Source organism: Anomalospiza imberbis, chromosome 8 (assembly GCF_031753505.1).
Source record: "Anomalospiza imberbis isolate Cuckoo-Finch-1a 21T00152 chromosome 8, ASM3175350v1, whole genome shotgun sequence".
Taxonomy (NCBI): Eukaryota; Metazoa; Chordata; class Aves; order Passeriformes; family Viduidae; genus Anomalospiza; species Anomalospiza imberbis.
In genome coordinates, this window is record NC_089688.1 from 8,856,848 (window position 1) to 8,880,480 (window position 23,633).

The window sequence follows — 23,633 nt, forward strand, 5'->3', positions numbered from 1 at the left end:
TGCTGTCACATCGCTTTTCCCTCTGCCTGGCCAGGAAGTTTACTTTGAAGTTAGTTCCTGGTGCTCCAGACGTTTGCGCAGTGCGCGATTCCGAGTCCATCCCACCACAGCCTGGCCGTAATCCTGGCCAGGGCCACGGCTGCCGTGGTGCTTGGGGTGCCTGGCTCCCTCTTTGTGGCTGCATTAGGGAGAAGTCAGAGACGTGTGAAAAGTAGGCCAGGGGTCGGGGCGGCGCGCTGCGCCCGCTGAAATTGGAAGTGACGGACACCTCCCGGTTCAGCCGCTAATTTGCCTCCATGTTAAATGCCTCCGAAGACTCATTAAAATGAAAAGTTCTTGGGTCTCGCCGACACACAGATTGAGTTATTGATGCTGGAAGCGGCCACCAACAGTAATTGCTGCCCATCCCCGAGCGAACGCCCGTTCTGGCATTCATGAGCAGCGCCAGGCTGACAGGGGTCAGGGGGGTCAACCCCACCGAAATGAGGCCGAGGAGAGGCAAAATCAGGACTCTGTTCATCTTTGTGCAGCTTTGCTTTTGTTTACAAGGAAGTATTGAGGTGTTCAAGCTGCTTTTTAGTCCTTTCAGGCCCAATTATGCTCCCCTCATGCAGCACCATTGAAAAGCGGAATGTGACCACAACTACTACAGTTTGAAAAAGTGACTTCTTACTCAGTTTGGGTGTCTTAGCTGTATGTTCACCCACTGCACAGGAGTAGAATTATATTTTATTTGTGGGGCAAATGGCGTGTACATAGGGTAGTGTGATTTTTCAGGAGGAATTATTTTGCACACAGCTTGGGAATCCGGGATGTAATGATTTTGAATTGCAGTTAGTGTTGTCTTTTTTCTGCTGTACTATTCTAGGAGAAAAAAGCAACAAGATAAGTATATTAGCTAACCAAACTAACTGTTAAATTTAATGATATTTTGATTTTCATCCAGCAGAGAGGCTGGGGTTTTTTGCAATAACGCTTCTCTACCAGCAGTTTTCAACAGGTGGCCTAACATGGTGTTACTGTTTCCTTCACAGTATTATGGGAAGTCGCCACTTGCATTTAATTTTTATGGAAAATAATTTAAAGAAGTTTTCATTTCAGTAAAGAAAATAGTTTTCAAACAGATTTACATGCTAAATCTGTTGAATACTACCTCAAACAGCTATATGCAAGTCTAAAATTACACATCTGTGACCAGTGAGTTGACATATCTAATATTTTTATTAGGAATATGAAAACATCGCTGTGGGTTGTTACCAAAAGTTTCTATTTCAGAAGAACCCTTCTATTCAGTTAGATAGTAAACATAGCTAATGTTTTCAGATACTAAAGTTAATAAACACATAGGGGTTTTTTTTTGGATTTGTTGGTTATGCTCAGCACGATGACCATCTTGAGGGTTTTTTGTTGTTTCACAAATACATGAAGTTTTTAAACATTTTGTTTTATTGTACTTTCCAGGAAACGAAGGTGGAAAAGCCACAGAAGCATCCTTGCAGTCAAGCACCGAATCCTGTATTAGGCTTCACTGAACAGACCGAGCTTAGCATTTGTCAAGCAGAAGGGCCTGTTGCCCTGCACAGGAAGGATTAAAAGTGAACAATGACTCGATTGAGAGTTCATGAGCAATTGCTTGGAGCCTATCTGCTTATCATTCTCCATGTTCAAGGTAAATATAAACTAGTTGAAATAAGCTTATCTTTCTGATTTGTGGTTGAAGTAGGATTCTTTTCTTTTGGAGTTTCTTTCGCAGGCAGGTGACTTTACTGGCCTGATGTGCCATAATGGATGCTTCCCTTAAAAGAAGGGCATTCTAGTGGTCATTCATTGTAGTATAGATTAGGTCTATTTTAGCAAATACTTAAATAGAAGCAATACCAAAAATGCCTAGTACATCACAGAACAAGTTGGATGAGCAGCAGAAGTGAAGGCTTGACTTTCTGAATTTCAGTTCCCTCTGTGTGTGTATATTTGATGCCTTTAACTTGACCCACTGAAGAAGGTGCAGTGTGCAGTTCCCCATGCCTTTTGATGCTCCCAGCAGCCTAGAGGTAGTATGCCATAACTAATCTAAATTAACTTTTTGTGCCTACTTGTTGGGCCAAAGTGAGATTATGGACTATTCTCAGATACCTTCGTTTTCAGTTAGTGAAGATACTAATTTGTATGTCTGTTGTCTTTCCATACACCAATTATCAAAAAACTTCTGGAAATCCAGTTATCATTAGAACTTTAATTCCTCTGTCAAATTGGGTTGAATTGAAAATATACATCCCTGGTTGAGTCTCTGTGTAAGAGTGTTTGTTCTCCCAGCTGTGCAAGTGTCATGTGTTCAAGTGCATAGAGCTTTCCAGATATTTTCAGAAAACAGAAAACAAATTTGTTACTGCCATTTAAATACTTGAATATAAAAGCGTTTATATCCTTATTCCATACTTAGATCAATTACTGCTTAGTGCTTGATTTTGAGATGCTATGTGAGATATTTACTTTCAAGAATATCAGTTCAATGAACCCTTTTAACTGGGGAGGGGAGGAAGCCTGGTAAGTACCCAAATGCTGATCTTTTTGTTCTGTTTCTGGTGTGAATCTGCAGTATTAGATTAAAGGATATAGCAGAGCTGTCTCTTCAAAGCTTGGGCTTGATACATCTGTTTGGACAGAAAAGCCTAGTTTGGGGTATACTTGAAGTCTGTAGTAGATTTACAAATATTTGCAGGTAGCTGTAAGGTGCTTAGATTAGGTAGTGGGAATAAACTGAAGAAAAGTTCATTGAGAAATAGGGAAAGAAATTTTGATTTAATGTGGTTAAGTATTAGAACAGGCTGCCTGGGCAGGTAGTGCAATATTCATCCTTAGAGGTAGTCAGAACTTTACTGCAATGAGTGAACAACCTGGTCTGATGTAGAAGTTGGTCCTGCTTTGACCAGGTGGTGGTACCAGGTGACTTCCAGAGATCTCCTCTGCTCTAATACTCAGACATAATGTTTTGCTGTGGAGCTTGTTCTATTTGTATGCAAGCAGTTTTGCTGCTTCTGGCTGAACAGACCAGCTTCTTCCCTTGTTCCCCTGAGGAGGCTGGGAGTAATATGCTTGGGGTTTTTTGCTGAAGTCATGGTTACCCCTTTGCATTAGTTAATATTTAGCATCTTAATAATAGGCAATAGCAACTGAAGGATTTCTTTCGCCTCTCTAGATTCAAATAGAAATAATAATACAAATATGCAAGTCTTCTAGTGGCTTAAAATTAAATTACATTAACTCCTTCCATAATCACGGTGATGAATGATAGTTCAGTAAATAACTTATAGTAATATAGATAAATTAAGTTTAAAGACTGAAAATTATTTTTCAGCTTCAAAAGAAGAAATTTCCTTATCTTAGAAATTTTCCTGACTTTCAAATCAATACTGAGGGAGGTCTGAAAGCCGTGGAAAAGTTGAGCTTATTGAAATGTTGTTAGTTCTTTGCAAGTTGCCTAAGGGCGTTTCTTCAAACATACAAAATATTCTTGGTTTCCTGGAGTGGTGAGGAAAAAAACAGTCAAATCTCTCTGCTTTTCCCTTGATTAATGGGGGAGGAAAGAATTAAGATAATAGTCATAAAGCATTTGATATTTTTATAGGAAAGAGACAATCTAAAGTGAAAAGTTTAAACCGTTGAAAAAGTAGCTTCAACAAGGAAAATATGTGCAGGATGTTAGAAAAAGTTATCATAAAGCAATCAACAGAGGTGAAAAAGATCCATTAGGAAGAACGGAAGAGAATTTGTGTGATTTACAGAAAGATGAAGAAAAAGCAGAGTAAGTAGAAACCAGTGTGTGTACTTTCAGTGTCTGGCATCCAGGTTAATGGTTTGCTCTCTTGGGGTTTTTTTTGGAGGCTTCTTCAGAATGTTAGGAATTTCAGAGCTTACCAGGACCTGAGAGAATGATAAAAGCAAATGTGTCTGTATAGCTGCATGTATATATACATACCAGATTGCTTAACAGGTAACTTGAAAAAGCAAGTGGCTGCATGTGTTGATTACTGTGAAAATATTGGTACAGTAACAACAGAAACCAGAGGCAATTCTATGACATTTTTGTTGAATAGCTACAGTTTCTCAGGTTGTTACTGTGCAGCAGAGGGACCCAGTGGTTAGTTACCCTTTGGGTTTTATCTTTATAGCTTTGGGACTTCCTCGCTTACTTTGAGAAATAGTCAGAAATAAGGCGGAGTTGCATATGGCCAGATTTCATAGCAACCTCTTCAATTAGAATATTTGTATTTCCTTTCTTGCTGTGGAAGGCCTTTGCAGTAGCTTTAAGTCTGACTTGCTTTGCATCTTCATCCACTTCCTTTTTCTGATCTAAGGCAAGAGGTTTTGGGCTTCAGCTGCACTTGTGACTACACTAAACAGGTTTTGTCTTCCCAGTAGTGGAGGGTTGTCGTGCAGAGGACCAGTTTTACTTCCAAGTAGAGTACTTTCTTTGTTGTTGTAGTGCATTGATGAGCACGTCTGATCAATATTTGTGGCAGTAATAAAGTGCTTAACATCTACTTAAACATGTTCTCATAAATTTGGTTCTTCGTTGCTGGCAGTTTACTTCCAATGTGGTTCATCACACCTTTATGTATTCCTCAGAGACACCACAGACACCAGTATTTTAATCCTTGTAAATTAGCTGACTAAAAATGTATTAATACCACTTGATATGTATGAAGATATATTAAAAGTCAAATTTAAAAATAATTAGTGTTAATATTAAAGTGGACTTAAGCTTGCCACTGTCAGTGAACTAAAAAAAACCCTGTTGATTTTCATTCACTGCTCTAATTACTTTTATTCCAATACTTGACATAGATAAGGTATATATTAAGATACATCTTAAAAACTTTATGCACTTTCTCATTTTTAGGTGAAGTATTTAACTGAATTTGAATGTATAAACTAATCTGAAATAAAACTCTAAAAGCTATAGAAGGAACTTAAAGTTGTCAGTAGCTGGTTCATTATTTGAAAACACTAGTTCTGTTTATTGGTGATTTCCCCAATTAATGGCTGCATCAGTCTTTAAAACATGGGCAGCAACCGTGTTCTTATAAATTTATCTGATTAAAATTCTTCCAAGAGATTATTAAAAGTTTATTTACATCTTTATTAGAATTTCTCATTTAAAGTAACTTTATTCTTTAAAAGCCCTTTTAATTTAAATTACAATGCATTGTACATTTTTAAGAAAAATGCACAAAGTTTTCAAGTCTCTGGCTTTTATATTGAGTGCATAAGAACAGAGCAGTCTTCAGAAGTGACTTGGGGAAGGGAAGTGGGAGCAGAGGCTGAGGACTGCAGGTGGGGAAGCAGAGGAGGGAAGCAGAGTCTGCCTGTCTATGTTGAGCACTGATGTAGCTCCTGGGAAAGCTGGAAGGACAGGAGAGAGGTTTTAAACCAGTAGTCTGTGAACTTGCTGTGATTTTTAGGAACCAGTTCTGCTAGATGGAGTTACCTCTAACAGGCCTGGTCTTTGGAGATCACAGCCTTGATACACAAAAAAGCCCTATAGGGAGCATTATGGTTACAATGCCAAACACAGAGTTTGGAGAAGCATTTAAGATACTTTCTTTGCACTCATACAATTTTTCTGATTTTTATAAAAACTGTTTTGTCTTTTAAGAGCAAGTGCTAGTGTTGTATTCAAACTGTGTCAGTTGTACTTAGGTTTAATTCACATAACAGAACATGTTAAATCATTATGAAAGTTTCTGATAGGCAGAAAGGTGAAATGTGCTTACTGGATTGGAGGATTTTGCAGTATCTGCATCCTAAAGCAAGAAAAAGTAATTTAGAACTACCACATAAAAATATTAAGGTATGCCTTTTTTCCTAAGGGAGGCATACCTAACATAAAGAGCAGTGGTACAACTTTCATCTTTGATGAAAAGAGCCCAGTGTGCATCAGCACCAGCAGGGAGGCAGGTGAAGGAGCTCTTCTGACTAAGATTCTTCTTACTTATATATTGAATTTCTTAGAGTTTACAAGCATGGATCAGAGTAGCTACAAAGAAATGCCTCTAGCACTGTATTTCTGCTAGGACAAATCCCTTTAAAGGCAATAGTCTGGAATAGAAATGTTTTTATGGGCAACACCTGTATTATGAACTCAGAAACCTATCAAACAACTTGACTGCTATAGGCCATATTGACCTCCCTTTGTGGAGAAAGAGAGAATACAATTAAGTAAAAAAATGTAGGCATAATTTGGTTCTTGTATTTGTCTTTTTACACTTACTGCTGTCTCTGCATTTCATAAAGCTGGTTTTTTACTGGTCACACAAATCTTTTCTTAGATCAGAAGACTTAATGAAATTATATCTGTATCCTGGCATTGAGTTGCAAGCAGGTTAACTGGGGTTTTAGTGATTAGTAACACTGCAGTGTCACGCACAGTGCATTTTAAGATTTATCCATGTTAATATTAATATTTGAAGCGTGCTTTCAAGTTGACTTAGATTTCTAACCTAGTGAGGTTTTTAATATCCTGTGCTTCTTTGAAATACATTTTATAGTCTTAAGTTATTTTCTGTGACGGGAAGAAGCAGTGCTTTGAATAATTTATATTTTTGATCAAAGGCTGGATATGATAAATTGTCAAACATTGTTCTGTTTTAACTATTTGTTTTATTATTGGCTTTTGAAATTTTTATTTATTTTATTAAAATTAAGTTTAATTTTAAACAGAAAACCATTTAAGTGTTGTCTTGTCTGTAACAGTTGTTCACACTTGTAGAAATCTACAATGCGTGTAGTGTATGATGGGGCAGAACACAAGACAAAATGAGAACTTGAAGTCCCATCAGCTTTTTTCTCATCAGTGTCTTACACTGCAGTGAAGTTAGGAGAATGTTCCACCCTTACTCTGATATTTTGTTGAATGTTGTAACTTTGTAATGCAGTAAAATACACATTACAGAGCAGTTTGTATGTTTAGAAGTCTATGGTACTGTCATTCTCAAGGCTGGATAAACAGGCTAGAAGTGATCCAGGATCTTGAACAAGCTCTCCAGCATGTGATAGCTCATTTGTTGCTCATGTATATTATTTTGCCCACCAGCTCTGTGCAGTTTGCAGGTGGAGGTTAGGAAACAGTGGAAAGGAAGCTTTGCTGTGCCTGAAGTCCCTGGGTGCTGCATTTCGGTGCACAATACACTGCACTTACACCTTTGAAAGTTCTGTGAGATCTGTGTATGTATGTTTCTTAGCTGTACTGCAGAGTGACAACTGCGAGTGTCATGGAAGAGATTAATTACATCATCAAGTAGTGTAGTGTCACAAGATCCTAAAACACGATCCTCTCTTTCCCTGTCCTGCTCCCAGGGGGAAGATGCATCAGTGTGAATGTCTGATAGCTGGACTTCTGAGGGTGGGGACATAAACCTTGGAGCACGATGTTCTTTTGTCCTATGCTTAGTTCTCTCTTGTTCATTTACTCAGTGTCTGTTAACCAGGAAAAACAGCAATGAAACATCCTGTGAGTTCAGGGCCTTCATGTGCCCTCTTAACATCTAAGGTGGGTGGAAGCCAAGTCTTTCCATGCTTGACTCCCAAACCCATACCTAGCAGCTTTAGGATGGACACTAATGTGTCTGAAAGTGTTGAGGATGAATTGCAGTACTGCAGTAAAGGATACAGTTAGGTATCCTAGGTGCAGGCAATTAAAAACTTTTCCATGAAGTAATCCCAAACTTCCTCAAAATTTTCCTATTCTCTTCCCTGGGTACTCTAACTCTTGTCTAAGAGGAGTTCTGCTTACAGTCTTAGGAAGTAAAAATGCAAGAGTGAAGTGATTTTTTTCCCCATTCTTTGTGCAGTTCAGGTATTACCTGTAAGATGAAAGCAGGCTGCTATGGAGTTTTACATTACAAAAATAATGAAATTGTAGTCTATTCTTGCTTTGAATAAAAATCTTTGCCTATAGAAACTGAACAAAAGGCAAAGATGTTGTTTCTTTGAGAATACAGTTATCTGGTTTGGATTTTATATAGTATGTGCTTTTCATAAATCTCATAATGCAATCCATCGTAATAAATGAAGAGGGGAAATGTATTTCGTGTCACTTTTAGTATAAAAGGTTGGTATACCTGTAGTCATGCTTCAGTGTTATACAGAGAATTATACTGCTTTAAAAGATGCCAGGCATGCACAAAAATGTTGTTCTTTCTGTTCTGAGCTAGGAGAAGCCATGCTTTCAGGGTTCCTTGGATTTCTTGTCTAATAAACTGAAAAAACATTGCATTCAGTGATCAGGGTAGGAAAATGGATGAGTGACTGTAAGACATTGATCATAAAGTACCATAAAGACTTTTAACATGTGGAATGTCCCTCAAGATAAGAGGGATTTATAACATCAATTGGGAAAGATACTGTAGTCATTCAACAAAATTAGAAAGACAATATTTGTGCATATGCAGTGGCTTTTGGTTTAAATACTAAGTAGAATTACCTGTTCTCTGAGCAGGTAAGGATCTCTTAAATGTGAATACAGAATGTTGTGTGATGTCTCTAGCGAAGTATTAAAATTACCTTTCAGTTTATGGTGGGAAGAAATATGTAGAAAGAGAGGGGGGTGGATGGAGGAGCTGTTTCAATTGTGCAGGATTCCTCTTGGTTAAATCAGAAATACCTATAACCTACTGTTATTCTAGCATTGGATTTTGTTTCTTGTGAACAGTCTGTACAGATCAGGACTATTTAACTTGGGTATTAATGAAATATTCTTTGAAGACCACATGTTAAATAAAGCACTGCTCTGTGATTTCAGTGTTTAGGTAATGGTGTGTTTCTCAGGATATTCTCTTAGTTGTATGCAGAAGAAGCACGGTTGCATTACTTTGCTGCATTGGACACTGCACTAGGTATTAACCAGATGAGGAAATCTGTGAGTCTGCTATTTTCTGTACAGTAGGATCAATTTCACAAATATTTAATCGGCACTTGTCTGAATGACACAGTGGATGTTACAGTAGAGTGATGCAGAGGGCTGTATCTGCAAGAGGTTTTAATCGAGTTTTTCTGGACATGTTTCAAGCAAGGTACAATGGGACACTAATATTCTCATCATTCTACAGCTCATGTTTGCTAGGTTTGACAGGAGGCCCAAGAATCTGTTCGAAGACACTCTGAGTTTGCTGGTTAGGTTTCTTTTCCTTGGAAAACTGAAATTTGTATTGTGACCTCCATTTTTTTACTAAGAACTAAATTTGTAAAAGCTTCTGCTGGTCCTGACTGGCTGCTGGCTTATCTTGCCAACACTGAGCCTCACATAGAGCCTTGCTGTAATCTGTCAGTGCAAGTGATAGTTTGTTCATGGCTCTTCTATCTGTATTTGGTTCATACCTTGAGGATTTAGAGCCAAGGTGGTTGACAGAAAGAGATTTCTTGTTGGTAAAATTGTGTATGATAAAGCTGAAGGAGATGGGTAAAGATGTTCTCATCTCATACAGTAATCATATGGCATATTCCAAATGAAGCAGATAATGTTCATCATTTTTGTTCTGGATGTTCTTCACTAAGAAGAAAATGGATGTTTTCTTCTGAATGCCTACATTCACAAAAGCATTTTAATAATATGATCAAGAACAAATGATGTTTAACTCTGCTACTATTGAGAAACTGAGGCTTACTTGGAACATGATGTAGCCCTGTTTCTATTCTGTGAAAGCTCGTTTGGATGGATGTTCATGTCATTTACTGAAATTTAATTTGCAAACAAGATTTACTTTAGCTGTGTTTTGAAGTACTAATGCATACAGAGATCAAAAAAACCAAGAGATTTTGGAGTTATTACTGCTCTTCCATGAGACTGTGAATCTATAAAAAATTACTTCAGAAAATTAGAAAATTGCATATTAAATATGTTCAGTCATGCATAAAATTATTCTTGTTATGGTTATTAAGCCGTCAGCATTTTGGTTTTCTAAACACATGAATGAGAGACGCTTTCTTCAGAAAATTCTAACCAGTTACACCGCTGCTTTCCTGCCCTACCTCAAAAAGAGAAAATATCTTTCTGTTTATATTGATTATATATGGTTGGAAGATCTGCTGTTAAGGTACAAAATATGTTAGCTGGGTATTTCTAGAATAAAATTATTAATTCAGATTTCTACTATAATCTTGGGAGAGGAGATTGCCTTGTATACTTCAGTTATAAATGTAAATTGTTGTCATGTTTTGCCTATAAAACTCTTGAGCACTTGTCGAAGAGATGCAAACATTTTTTTGTTGTATTTTTTGTGTCCAGGTCAAAAGCCAGACAGCATGCTTCATGGTACAGGAATGAAGACAAATTCTGACCAAAAGAAACAAGCAAATGGAGTAACACTTGCTCCAGAGGACACCTTACCTTTTCTTAAATGCTACTGCTCAGGACATTGTCCAGATGATGCTATTAACAACACATGCATGTAAGTGTTGCATTTGGGATAAAGAGCTCTTTGAAGAATAGAATTTTGGATTTTGAGAGAGCAGACTACCTCTGGAGGCTGACCAAGGTTCTCTCAGGTGATCTGACCATAACTGATTATGTTCTGTGAGTGCTAAAACCCATGGTCATCTGTTTTCACCATACCTTAGAACAATTTACAACTGGTCATTTTAAACCTAGCAACTGCTTTGAAGGACAGAGGTTTTAAGTAACCCTGTGGTATTTTATAGCTGGGTGAGTATTAAGTGACCCAAATCTAAGCCTTCTGACATGACCACCTGTTTGCTTATTTCTTCACCTAGTAGTCAAAAAGGTAGTGTAAACAACATAGCCATTTACTGAGAATTCTTCTTGTTACATGTTCAATAGTTACAGAATATGAAGGAAAGGCAGGGGAAAATAAAGAAAAGCCTGTGGACATGTAGAGACAGGAGGGAAGTTTTATCTTTGATAGGCATAAGAATCCTAACAGACTCATACACAGGTTATGTGCTTACTTAAGGTGGGCTTTTTTCATGTCCTGAAATGTCCTTGTTTTTCTTTTTTTTCCTCTCCATTTGCAATTCCATGTTCAAGGCCCTTCTGTTTTCTTCCTTAAGAACTAATATACACAGTTGAAAACGTATTACTTGCTCCTGTACTTTGAGTCTTCACTTTAACATAGGTTTCAGTCTCTCTAATGTGTCACTTGGCAGTTTCTGTGGAGCCCAAGGAGGTAGAATAAACACTGCTGTCTTCTTAAATGTAAACACAGGCAGAACTTACAAACAATTTTGAACTGAGAAAATGTTCCAGTATTTTGTCTTTCAAGCCTCTTGGTATTTATTTATTGGTTTTTATTGCCCTCTAGTGTGTGCAGTCTGTATAGACCTTACTAATTTTTGTCTGACCTAGCAACTGATAGGCCATTATACTGATAATAAAGCTATTAGTTAAAAACACACAGTGTCTACATGCAGGGTACCTTATGGCGTTATGCTTTCCACATCTGCATTTCTTTAAATTAGTGTAAATAGATTTTTTGGCAAACAAAATTATTTCTAAATTTGTTTTCCTTAGTGTCTGTGTTGAGGGAATGAATGAATATTTGTGAGAAAGCATCCCTGTATTGTTCTGTTTGAGAATACTGTGGAGGTCTTTTATTCTCAAACTGGATGGTAACCACTGTATTGAAGAATTTTTCTAGAAGTTTTCATTCTAGAATTCTTAATGGGTTCATGGTCAACTAATTCTGAATATTTAATGAAAACATGATGGTAAAAGCATACGTGATATGTTTATTGCAGAACTAATGGGCATTGCTTTGCTATCATTGAGGAGGATGAACATGGAGAACCCACGCTTGCTTCTGGCTGCATGAAGTATGAAGGTTCAGACTTCCAGTGCAAGGTGAAAAAATGAGATTTATACCAGTGCCATACTTTATTTTATTTTTATGCCACTCCCTTTTTTTATATGGCATTCTGAAGATGCTTCATGCTTCTAAAGCAAATACTGCTGCTATGATGAGTATAAGAGAAAAACTTCTAAAGGGATTGGGTGTTTTGTCTTAAAAGCAGTATTTATTTAACATATGATTAACTGGTTTTGACTAAGCTCAAGACTTTTCCTATGTACGAAATAGTGACTTAAGTAGAAACCATCTATTTCTGTGCAACAAGTGAAAAACATCTCATGAAATATAAAAAAATGCAAGATCAAATGTAGGCTCAAAGATTAGATGATGTCTGTGGGCCACTGCAGAGTGATCTCATACATTAAATGGTGTGGTTGAAGTGCCTTTTAAATAAAATAGCTTACACTTTTTTCTGTGCTATATTGTAGCTGTAACATCTCCTGTCCCTGTTTGATCTTCAAAATCTAAATGTTCATTGAATTCTCCTTCAACAGGACTCACCTAAAGCGCAGTTACGCCGAACGATTGAGTGCTGTCGCACTGATTTCTGCAATCAGGATTTGCAACCAACATTACCACCTCTTGATAGTACAGGTAAACACCTCCTGTATTGTTCACACCGCTAAGAAATTCTGTGTAGGTTCTGTTCTTCCTGATCCACAGTAGAAATAAGGAGAAAATGTAATTATAGTATTGCACAAATCTGGTTTTTTCCTTACTCGGTAATTTTTATATGAAGATTTGTACTACTCTTCATTTTCTATTTTCAGTTTTCCTTTTCTGCCACTTTCAAGTTAATCTTTTCTTTGATCAGTCACTCATGGCATTTTTATTCTTGTTCTTAGTGCATTCATATCTTGACTGCATGTGATCTTCTGATCTATTTTTATTCTGTTTCCACAGTCTGATCTCTTTTAAAAATGTTTTTCTTAATCTCTGCTGTGCTTTTACCATTATGAATGCCATCATGGAAAAAACTATTCAGACCTTGTTAACACCTCTTTATTGCAAATTCATTCTCTTCTTTCTATTGTTCCCAGCGAAAATAGTTTGTTTTCGTGCGCTTACTCATTCATTACTAGACAAGTTGTACTGGTCTAACTGTTGCTTTATATCTTCTCAGAATCTTACTGCTCTAAATCCTTAATTTCTATTTCTAACAAACTAGCAAGAGTCAACCAAAACCAACAACTCCAAAATCTCAAGCTGAATCTTTCTCTTTTTTTTTTGTCATCCAAGTGAATTTATCTTTGCTTTTGTGGTATAAATACTTAATTTGATACACAGTATATGAAACCATACCTAAATAAACTGTTTACAATATACGTTTAATTAATAGACTTTGGAAACTCTCTTTTTTTTTCCTTTCTATTTTTTCTTTTTTTTTTTTTTTTTTTTGTCAAATAGATGGACTTTTTGATGGCAGCATTCGTTGGATGGCAGTGTTGATTTCTATGGCAGTCTGCATAATTGTCATGGTCATCTTACTTAGCTGCTTTTGTTACAAGTAAGAAAGCACTTTCTTTATTGGCAACATTTTTAATTTTGCAAATCAGTGTAAACAGAACAGTTATTTTGCTAATGTACTCAGTTAATCATACGTAGATTGGAAACAGTTGGAACCTAATTCCACATTTCAGTGGGTAGCAGAATGAAATGTTCATAGCAGAGAATTTAAGTGAGTTTGGTCCTTTCCTCTGGATACAAAATATTTACAGTTTTGCAAGCTACACATAATTTCGATGCTATAGCAGCTGGTAAACAGGAATATCTTCATGCTTTTTATGCTTTTGGGTCTTCAGTCACTTTGAATAGTTAAATTTCATCTGCTTCTGAGATTTTCTGCTGAGTTTCAAAACTAAGTAAATGTCCAGCTGAGCTGTGGCAGTTCATTCAGATGCTTCTGTTAGCCCCAGCCCTGTGCTGGAGGTGATCACTGTTCTAGCAGTTTCCAAGGCTTGTGTCAGCCTCAGCTGCTGTGGTTCGAGGTTCTGTCTGTTCATTTAACCCAAAATCAGCAATGTTGTGCTTGTAACTCTGGCTGAGAGCTGAGTATTAAAAATGGTGGGTTTCTACCTCACTGATAATCAGCTGACAAACCTGTACATGCATTACAACAGCTTCTTAACATTAAAAAGCTATATAAGTTACATTTCAGGAAAAGAAAAAATACAATAACATCTGCTTCTCTGTTTTGTCTTTTGAGAAGGTGTGTCTGTTTAAATAGCTCCTTTCCTAGAACAGTTTGTTACATATTTTAAGTGTTTTGGAGTTCAGCTTAACTTCTGTTACTTTTGCAGGCATTACTGTAAGTCAATGGCAAAGAGGCACTGTTATAATCGTGACCTGGAACAAGATGAAGCATTTATTCCAGCTGGGGAGTCATTAAAAGACCTTATTGACCAGTCACAGAGTTCTGGGAGTGGATCAGGACTACCACTGTTGGTAAGTCATCAACTTGAGATTTTTCTTCACTGAATTTCTCTCCATCACAAACAAAGCTTGGTTTGGATCTAATGCCTAGAACAAAGCAGTCTGTTCATACAAAATGCTAATTATTTTATATGCCATCACAATGAAGGTGAAGTACAAACTGAACATTTTTAAAGCCCATCTTCACATAATTAATTAAAATGAAGTGTCAAATCAGAGACATTAAAAAATCTGTTGGCATCAGCAGAATTCAAAGAAAACAGCTATTAAGATAAAAATACAAGACATGGCTCATGTAAGTATCAAATTGAGTGAACTCAGAGATTTTACTTTCTTAGTATCCATTGACCATTAAAATAGAAAAGCCAGAGAGGGACTTCTTACAAGGGCATGTAGGCAAGGGGAAATGGCTTTCAACTGAGAGTAAGTTTAGATGGGCTGTTAGGAAGGAGTCCTTCACTGAGGATGTTGAGGCACTGGAACAGGTTGCCACAGAAGCTGTGGATGCTCCATCCCTGGCAGTGTTCAAGTCCAGACTGGATGGGGTTGGAGCAACCTGTTCCAGTGGAAGGTGTCCCTGCCCATGACAGAGGGATTGGAAGTAGATGATCTTTAGGGTCCTTTCCAACTGAAACCGTTTTGTGATAATTATTCATAATTTTGTTCATTCACCATCCTATATAATACTTGCATAAAAATTAACCAGTGAGACAGATGACTATTTATAAATCAGAAATAAAATGCAAGAGAACATACCCTTCAGTTAGAAGTTGAATTGACTTATTGACTTAAATCTTTTTGAGTTTTTTTAATACCTTTGAGGCAGCAATAATGAGTCCAAAATTGGAATCTAAAAAATGTAATGGAAAAATTTTACAATGGTATAAAACTTTAAAGTAATCCAAACTTGACAAGCAGCCTGCCAGGTACTTTTGGTTAACTGGTATGTTTCCCTCCTCCATCTTATGCCCTCTTTTTTTTTTTTTTTTATTTTTTTAAATGTCTTCCTTAGGTTCAGCGCACTATTGCCAAACAAATTCAGATGGTAAGGCAAGTCGGAAAAGGACGATATGGTGAAGTGTGGATGGGCAAATGGAGGGGTGAAAAAGTGGCAGTCAAAGTGTTTTTCACCACAGAAGAAGCCAGCTGGTTCAGAGAAACAGAGATTTACCAAACTGTTCTCATGCGACATGAAAACATCCTGGGTAAGGCAGCAGAACCTTGGCTGCTGGAGGGTGGAGGAGGAGGAGCTCTTACCGGGTGGTGTGAGGGGTCTAAGGCAGCTTCTGTGGAATCATCAGATGGGTTATTCCCTTAATGTGCACTAATTAAATGTTACTGAAAGGGTAGAATCGGGTTGCTTTTGGTTAGAAACATGTCTGCAATCTCTGCTGAAAAGCTGGACTGGTAACTTCACATACAGTTAGAATCACAGGTTCTACATGGTTAGTTTTCATAAGGGCAACACATATTTTCTGCTACAGTGCAAGAAAATGCAGCTCTAGGAATTATCACTAAATCTACTACACAAAAATTTTATGTACAAATAAATAGTAACTTGGTTTATACATTTCATAGGTTTCATAGCAGCAGATATTAAAGGCACTGGCTCCTGGACACAGCTTTACTTGATCACGGATTATCATGAAAACGGATCATTGTATGATTTTCTGAAGTGCACTACTCTGGACAACAGGGCTCTGCTCAAACTGGCCTATTCTGCTGCATGTGGCCTGTGCCACCTGCACACAGAAATCTATGGGACACAAGGCAAGCCTGCGATTGCACACAGGGACCTGAAGAGTAAAAACATCTTGATAAAGAAAAACGGAACCTGCTGCATTGCAGACTTGGGTCTTGCAGTCAAGTTCAACAGGTAACAAATCCTCTGTCATCGGAAAGCTTTCACGTCATTTTTTTATTTAATGCACTAGATACTCAGTTTTAAAAGGCAGATGTAGTAAAATGTAGTTCTTGAATGCTGGTAGACATCATGATGAAAATAGCTTGTTAAGAAACAATGAAAATACTCTTATGGAAAACAAAAGTTTTGTAGAGGAAATGGAGACTGTTTTTTTTTTAATTTAAAACTAGCCTTTCATAGTAATTGCAATCATGTAAATTCTTTCATAGAAAATTTAAACAGCATATAGGCAGTTGAAACTTAATTGAAAATGTGATATTTTAATAGTATTATTAAATACTTTTATTCATTTAAGTTCTATGGAGACAGAGACTTTTCTGTTTAGTGGTTGTGCCATACAGGATTTCATGCCTTGTAACAGTCCACAATTCAGTAACTTGCTAATGTTTTCATATAGTGACACAAACGAAGTTGACGTTCCCTTGAACACCAGAGTGGGAACAAAACGTTACATGGCTCCAGAAGTCCTGGATGAAAGCCTGAATAAAAACCATTTCCAGCCATACATCATGGCTGACATCTACAGTTTTGGGCTGATCATCTGGGAAATGGCTCGGCGCTGTGTCACAGGAGGTAAACTTTTAAATATTCTGTATAAAATCTACCAGGCCCTTCCCTCACTCTAGCAATGCTTCACCAGGAAATTATATAATTAGCTTGCTATGTCATTAGGCTTGTATTCTTTAAAAGCAGTAGTAATAGTCTGACAAATACTCCTGTGACTCATCCTAGCTTTTCTTTTATTCTTCTTTTGCATCCTTATGCATCTTCACCTGTATTCTTTTTCCATCTTATATTTCTCTGTGCTTCTTTGTAGCATATAGTAGATTAGAAAAAGCATATAGTAGATTAGAAAAATCAAAGGCACTACAAAGAATCATCGTAGCTACTAAAGTTAAAAATCATAATAGTGTAGCTTTTATGGTAAATTATTGTTGTAGTGGAATTTTTAGATTTTTACCACAGTAAAACTCACAGTGTGGTGAGTTTAACTTGGCAGAAAGTTAATTTTTGTTCCTGGCTAAGGAAATCCAAGAGGAGATATGTAGATTTTTTTATTTTAATTGTTCCTAATCTTTCACAATTATCTCCAGGTATTGTTGAAGAGTACCAGTTGCCATATTATGACATGGTGCCAAATGATCCATCCTATGAGGACATGAGAGAAGTGGTGTGTGTCAAGCGCCTACGCCCAGTGGTATCGAACAGATGGAACAGCGATGAAGTGAGTGTGCTCAGAGGAAAAGCTGCTTCAGTTTGTTCATTAATATGGGGTGGTATTTTAGTTTAATAAATACTAAAATGTTGTAAAGTAGGACTGCATTCACACATTCTGATACTTTGAAAACCTCATAGCAATAATAGGAGAAAGACATGCTTGAGATCAATTCAAAATATTGTATTTTTTTTAATGTATCTTTTCAGTGATCTGAGGGGAATATACCCTTAAGCAGTATGCAAGTATATGATTACTGCTGTACTTGAGATTGTGTATTTTAGATAGTGGAATATATTCAGAGTTTAATTGGAGCTAAAACTTAAATTATTTTTAATTAATTTTATTAGTCTTAATAGATATAGCTTATTGGTTTGTGGCATAAAATATTTCATGAAAGATAAAGCAATTCCTTTATGGATTTTCTCTTCCATTTTTTCCTTTTTTACTGTTACATCACAGGACAGTCTGTGCTATAACTAAAATACTCTCATTTATATGTGTTTTTAAAGGGCCACAGCTTGAACACAGTAAATAAGACATAACTATTTCACATAGCAAATTAAATATGCCATATTCATTCTTCCCCAAGTCCTTGACTTCTGTGAATTACCAGTTTTCTCCTTTTTTTTTTTTGACTGCTGAAAGAACTGTTGTCACATCTTCATTTTCCCTGAAAGAATTCTCTATGGTTTTGCAGCCATATATGTGGAGATATTTCTGTTTATTGCTGCCATATTTATACCACTGTTCTTGAGTTGTACAGAGAAGTTCTGGTAATGCATCATTGAGAGACTAAATCAACACTTCCATTAGTTCCAGCTACTGTAATACTAGGCAGTGATGTGGTGGGATGAGAAGGATTGGCATGTGGATGTCGGGTTTGGGGTGGTTTGGGGTTTTTTCCTTCAGCAGATCTCTTTATAATAGTTTTCTACCAACAATTTTGCAGAAAATTTGGAAGTTGCACCTTTTTGAACTTGAAAGTTCTATAATTTGAGCTTGATAGCAAACCAGAATTATAACTGTGGATGTAGTGATTGTTACAAGATTGTTTCAAGCATGCCTTTGTTTTTCCTTCTGCAGTGTTTAAGAGCAATATTGAAGTTGATGTCTGAGTGCTGGGCTCATAATCCTGCCTCAAGGCTCACTGCCTTGAGGATCAAGAAGACACTTGCCAAGATGGTGGAATCACAAGATGTAAAGATTTGACATAGGAAATTGACTTTGGAGAGCAAAGCTGGACTCCCTAGATCTTTTCACTCAAACATGAGTGAGGAAGAGAAAAATAAAGAAGAGGAAATAACTGAGATTCAGTATATTTTCTCAGCACACTTCTACAGGCTGCTAATGAAATCTTTCAGTACTTCATAGACCATGATACTGAGAGCCTCTATACACTACGTGCTAAATATATGGACAGCCTTGAGAAAATACACATTTTGTTTTGGTTTGAGCTGCATTGAGACTTCAATCATACTTAGTGAGTCTCCAGTAAAACTCTGGGTACTGAATTGAATGTTCAGATTACAGTGCTTTCTGTGAAAGCCTAACAAGCTATATGGATTCAACAGAGATGGAGAATATAAGCTTTTTTTTTTCTGCCTTCTACCTGATAAAACCTAGTCAATCCATACCAAGTTTTGGTGAAACAGCCTGTAGGTTATTAATCTGTTTGTGATACTACTCAGTTTAACAGTTCTTTATGCCTTTATGTGTGTGCCAGGATTATTTTGCTGTCATTTGGATTATATAAGAAACATTTAAATGAACAAAGTTTTATGGTCAGGGCTCCATGCATTTTATGACTCCACAATCAGAGATTTGCTGCTGAATCTTTTGCCATTAAGTTATCTTCTGAAATCTCAGTTTTAATTTTTTTTCTGTTTTTTATTTGGTCACAAGGAGAACTGTAAAAATGTGAACCATTAATTAATTAAGCAATGCCTACCTAAATCTGTAAGGAGCTTGAAACAATCTTTTCTAGAGATGTAGACTGCTTTGGTCATCTCACTTGCAGCCTAGAGAGAGCTTCATAATTGGATCCCTGATATTTGTCATATTTTTTCACAGTGCCACATGCAACCAGCATTTTTGCCATAGAATACTTTACATCTTAGCAGAAAGACTGATGGTGATGTGTTTTGCCTTCCTGCTGTATTGGGACTCTGATAGGTGTCTGTCAGGCTCTGAATTTCTTCCCACAAAGGAAGGGATTTGTCAGCTGTAGCCATGTGCTCTTTCATCATTTGACAAAACTAGGTAGAAGGTGAGTTTCCAAAGGCTTGAGAACAAGTCTGGTCTACAGACACAAAAAAACGCAGGAAGCTCTCGGTGCTCTGAAGATCAGAGAACGCAGTAAAGGGTCAAAACCAGGAGAAGTGAGTATGTGAACTGTTGAAGATCACATCCACAGTGTGCAGAAGATTTGGAACTGGGTTGCTCTGATGTAGACACAGGAGGCCACATCTGTGGGCCACTTAGTGGAAGTGAAGATTTGAGACAAGGTAAATCAGTGGGTGTTGTAAGTTCTAGTTAGGTTTGGGAGGAATGGTATTGAAATTAAATCATGAAGATACAGTAAGTCAGCACAATTGTAAAACTTGGTTTTATTGTGCCAACTGTTCGACCTGCACGAGAAACTGAAGTTCCCCCATTTTCACCACTGACCCACACAAGGTGTATAGAAGCCAGAACCCTCCATGAGGTTACTGTAAAGTAGAATTAATGATTTATAACTCCTTTGGCACTTCTACTTGCAAGTTAGAAAATAGTACCATAACTCAAGTTGAAGCTTCAAAGCATGAATCGTCTGAAGATTGAACACACAGTATTGGAACCATTGAATCTATTTGATAATTTAAGTGCCTATAGTTTTGTACTGTAAATCTTGTTCTAGGTATCTTTAAAAAGGGAAGTTATTTATACTGTGTGCTTCAGTAAAAAAAAACCCAAACAACAAATACCTAGTCCTAGGTACATCTGTACAATTAGATATATGCACACACACACGCCATAGTTGAGATTTGAAGAAAAAGGTTAAGAATAATAGCAGAATTGATGAAATTGTTAAAACTTCAGATTGATTTATGCCGGATTATTTGTTGTCTTAAAATATTTACATAGAGATTGTTTTGATATGTTTAAATTTCCCTTGAAAATGCAACTGATACAAAGCAATGTAACACAGAAGTAATGTGATTTGTGAACAATTACAACCTTTTAGCATGTTAACTTTTTGTTTTAATCCTGTAGTTCCCATAATGTAAATGGTCAGGCAAAAGATTGCAGTATTTTTATTTTCTATTGTGATGTACAGACTTTATTTAACAGTTCTACATATTTTATAGAAAACTAGCTATTTCAAGGGACTTTTTTTTTTAAATAAAGTCATTACTTTTGTTTAGTAATGCCTTTAAGTATTAATATGTATTCTGGCTGAGAAGTTCATAGGTATGTCAACTTTAACTTATTTGAAAACAGCAAGAGATTTATGATATTGTGCCACAATCCTCATGATAAAGGGCTTTTTAAAAAAAAGTTTCTCCGTCCATTGCCAAGAAATATATGATGATTTTGAAATTGTTAATCATGTCTTCGCACATAATTTTTGCACAGGTAGTTGGAAAACTTTTGGTATAATCCAAAAAAAAGTAAGGGATAAGCTTTTTTTTTTCCTTCTCTAGAATTTTTATCAATAAGAAGGAAAAAATGTTTATGTAGGCACCCTGCTAGGTTAAACTTTCAGAGCATGGAGATCTGTCTAAATTAACCCCGTCCTATGTAGAATATTGTGTCATTTCTTTTAGGATTTGCCACATCATCATTTGCTGTAAACATGTTTTGTGAATTTTTTTTTAGTTCATTTTTCCCAGCTGTTCAGGAAGCCCCTTCTGGAAGTATGAATTTCAATAATTTGTAAATTTTCCCTTATTTTCTTTTCCATTGTTTAGGTATTTGCAAGGCAGCAATAGGATGGTTAGACACCTTGGGACCTAAATTAATTTTCAAGTTTACTTTAACACAGAGGGAACCAACTGCTGCAAAGATGATTTTTTGAGAGGGAAAAAAAAATCTTTTTTGCCTTAAACCTAATTTATCGGCACTTCAGTTACTCTGTTCATACTCAAATGTATCGTGCATGTGTAGTTCTTGCTGTGCTGAACAGCAGCTTCCTTGATTCCGATACTCAACAAAACATTGGCACTAAAGGATGTCTATACTGATACTTAATCATTTGGGAAAAGAAAAATGTACTCTTAAGCCAGCCCATTAATTTTTACTTAAGTAAGCATAATTACCTTACTCCAAAGGTAAGTTGTTGCTTCATGCAATCTTGTACAGTTCAGAAGCCTTTAAGGTTAGAGATGGTAATAAGAATCTTCTATTGGACTGTGCTTAATCTCATTTTTAGTGGTCAGAATTTTAAGCATTTGTCATTCAAAAAAATATCCTCCAAAACTGACAAATGTGTTTTTTGGTTTTTTTTAATACAAAAATCAACTGTGTGGAAAATACCTTGGGGAGTATCAAGACTGTGCCTTGGAAGTTCTTAAACACTCATATGGAGGGATTTTTATGTTTATTGAACCTGTTCCATGGGATTTTAGATGGAAGTAATTGGAGTCACTTCATTCTTATTGTTACAGCAACTAAAAGGAAAGTTTTTATGTTCCTGGTTAACTTGTAAATTCCACCAGAAATGTGGTATTCCTACAGAGAAAATTAGGCTTACATTCTGAGTTTATTCTGGATTTTACTTAATGTAATTTTTCCTGAAGAAAGAGTTTTCCCAATATCCATCATTTTTTTCTGAATTATTTCCTTAATTAGCCTTTTTGAGGTCTTGAATGAAATGTAAAATTAATATTATAAGTTACCTCCATAGTCGTCTAGAATCAAATTTTAGATCTTGATCTAAATGACCATTTGAATGTGTTTATAAAACAAATCATTTGGATACAGTTCATCTACTCTGTCTTAACTGACTGTATTTTAATGGTCTAAAAGTGTTTGAAGAGCAGAGATAAAAGTTAATAAACATTCTTTTGCTATTGCAAATATTTTTAAAGGGAAGTTACATGCTCATCTTCTGTGAAATATTAGAATGATTTAGCCTTTGCTCCTTCTCCTGACAGTGCCTCTGAGTTAAGTCTTTATCCTGTGCCCACAGTCTTTATTCCAAGTAGGGGTGATGTCTAAAAGCAGCTGGCAGTGTTGCACAGTACAGTCCTTATGGAACCACGGTGCTCAGCCTTGGTTGTACAGCAGAAGTAGAGGGCACATTACTTCTGGTTTTTTGACAAATCTAATGTAATTGTTGCTTTGTGATATTTTACTGTTTAATGCAATTATAGAAGCCCACATCATGTAGTGACATTTGTGCTCTGACATGACATGCCCAAAATGAAATGTACTATATTGTATACAAGAAGAATAAATAACATTGTAGTTAACTTAGAAAAGATGTAAATAAAATATGAAAGAAGAGTGGAACAAGACAAATGGTCACACTCTTGTGTGTGTTATATGCCAGAAGTGTAGAATACTACTTTAAAAATGTAACACACTAATGTATTTTGTACAGCATCTGCTTTAGAAGGTGCCTTATTGAGTTTACCATGAATTGCTTGTTCTGTACACAGATTATGTCCAATGTATCATTTTTAAGTAAATAACCTTATTTTAGTACACATTAGTAATGTGTTTTGTTACTATAAGATTTTGCCTTAAAAATGTAATGACTTGGAAATCCTAACACTGTAACTAAATAACTCCTTACTTTTTCGTACCTCGTTTATGGTTTCCCCCCCAAAGTCTCTGAATAAGTTGTTAATTACTGCTTTTATTGTTCAATGATATTGAAAAGTATGTGGTGCTCTCTAAGTTCAAGCTCTTTATTCTTTGCACGAAATTTAAATTTGGGCACAACAGTAAAAAATAGTGTTTCCTTCTCCTGGTTTTTATCCCTGTGTTACAGCAAAGCCAAAAGTAAGTAAAAATCAAATAATACTTTTATTTGAACATATGCAAGTTCACTACATGTTGGTTTTATCCATATAAATTTGTCTCAAGCTCACCACGTAAAAAGAGGAAAAATAAAGGGATGGGGAATTTTGTAGTTGCTTTTTGTTCCCTCTGTTTACAACATTCTTTTTGTGTAATAGTGTCCAAGTTATGAGATTTGAGTTTAATATGT

General features: G+C 36.3%; 2 protein-coding genes across 5 annotated transcripts in view; both read left to right on the forward strand.

Moving 5' to 3' along the window:
* Positions 1-23,125, forward strand: part of BMPR1A (bone morphogenetic protein receptor type 1A) — a 73,369-nt gene extending 50,244 nt beyond the window's left edge. For all 4 annotated transcript variants that reach the window (XM_068197234.1, XM_068197233.1, XM_068197235.1 and 1 more), the window contains 11 exons: positions 1,462-1,669; positions 10,283-10,445; positions 11,752-11,854; positions 12,356-12,455; positions 13,269-13,368; positions 14,162-14,306; positions 15,307-15,499; positions 15,873-16,170; positions 16,616-16,791; positions 17,313-17,443; positions 18,521-23,125. In XM_068197234.1, the coding sequence (XP_068053335.1) occupies positions 1,603-1,669; positions 10,283-10,445; positions 11,752-11,854; positions 12,356-12,455; positions 13,269-13,368; positions 14,162-14,306; positions 15,307-15,499; positions 15,873-16,170; positions 16,616-16,791; positions 17,313-17,443; positions 18,521-18,646 (1,602 nt within the window). In that variant the 5' untranslated portion in view covers positions 1,462-1,602 and the 3' untranslated portion in view covers positions 18,647-23,125. The remainder of the gene's footprint in view (positions 1-1,461; positions 1,670-10,282; positions 10,446-11,751; positions 11,855-12,355; positions 12,456-13,268; positions 13,369-14,161; positions 14,307-15,306; positions 15,500-15,872; positions 16,171-16,615; positions 16,792-17,312; positions 17,444-18,520) is intronic.
* Positions 1-23,633, forward strand: part of SNCG (synuclein gamma) — a 205,591-nt gene that overhangs the window by 138,817 nt on the left and 43,141 nt on the right. The window lies entirely within an intron of this gene.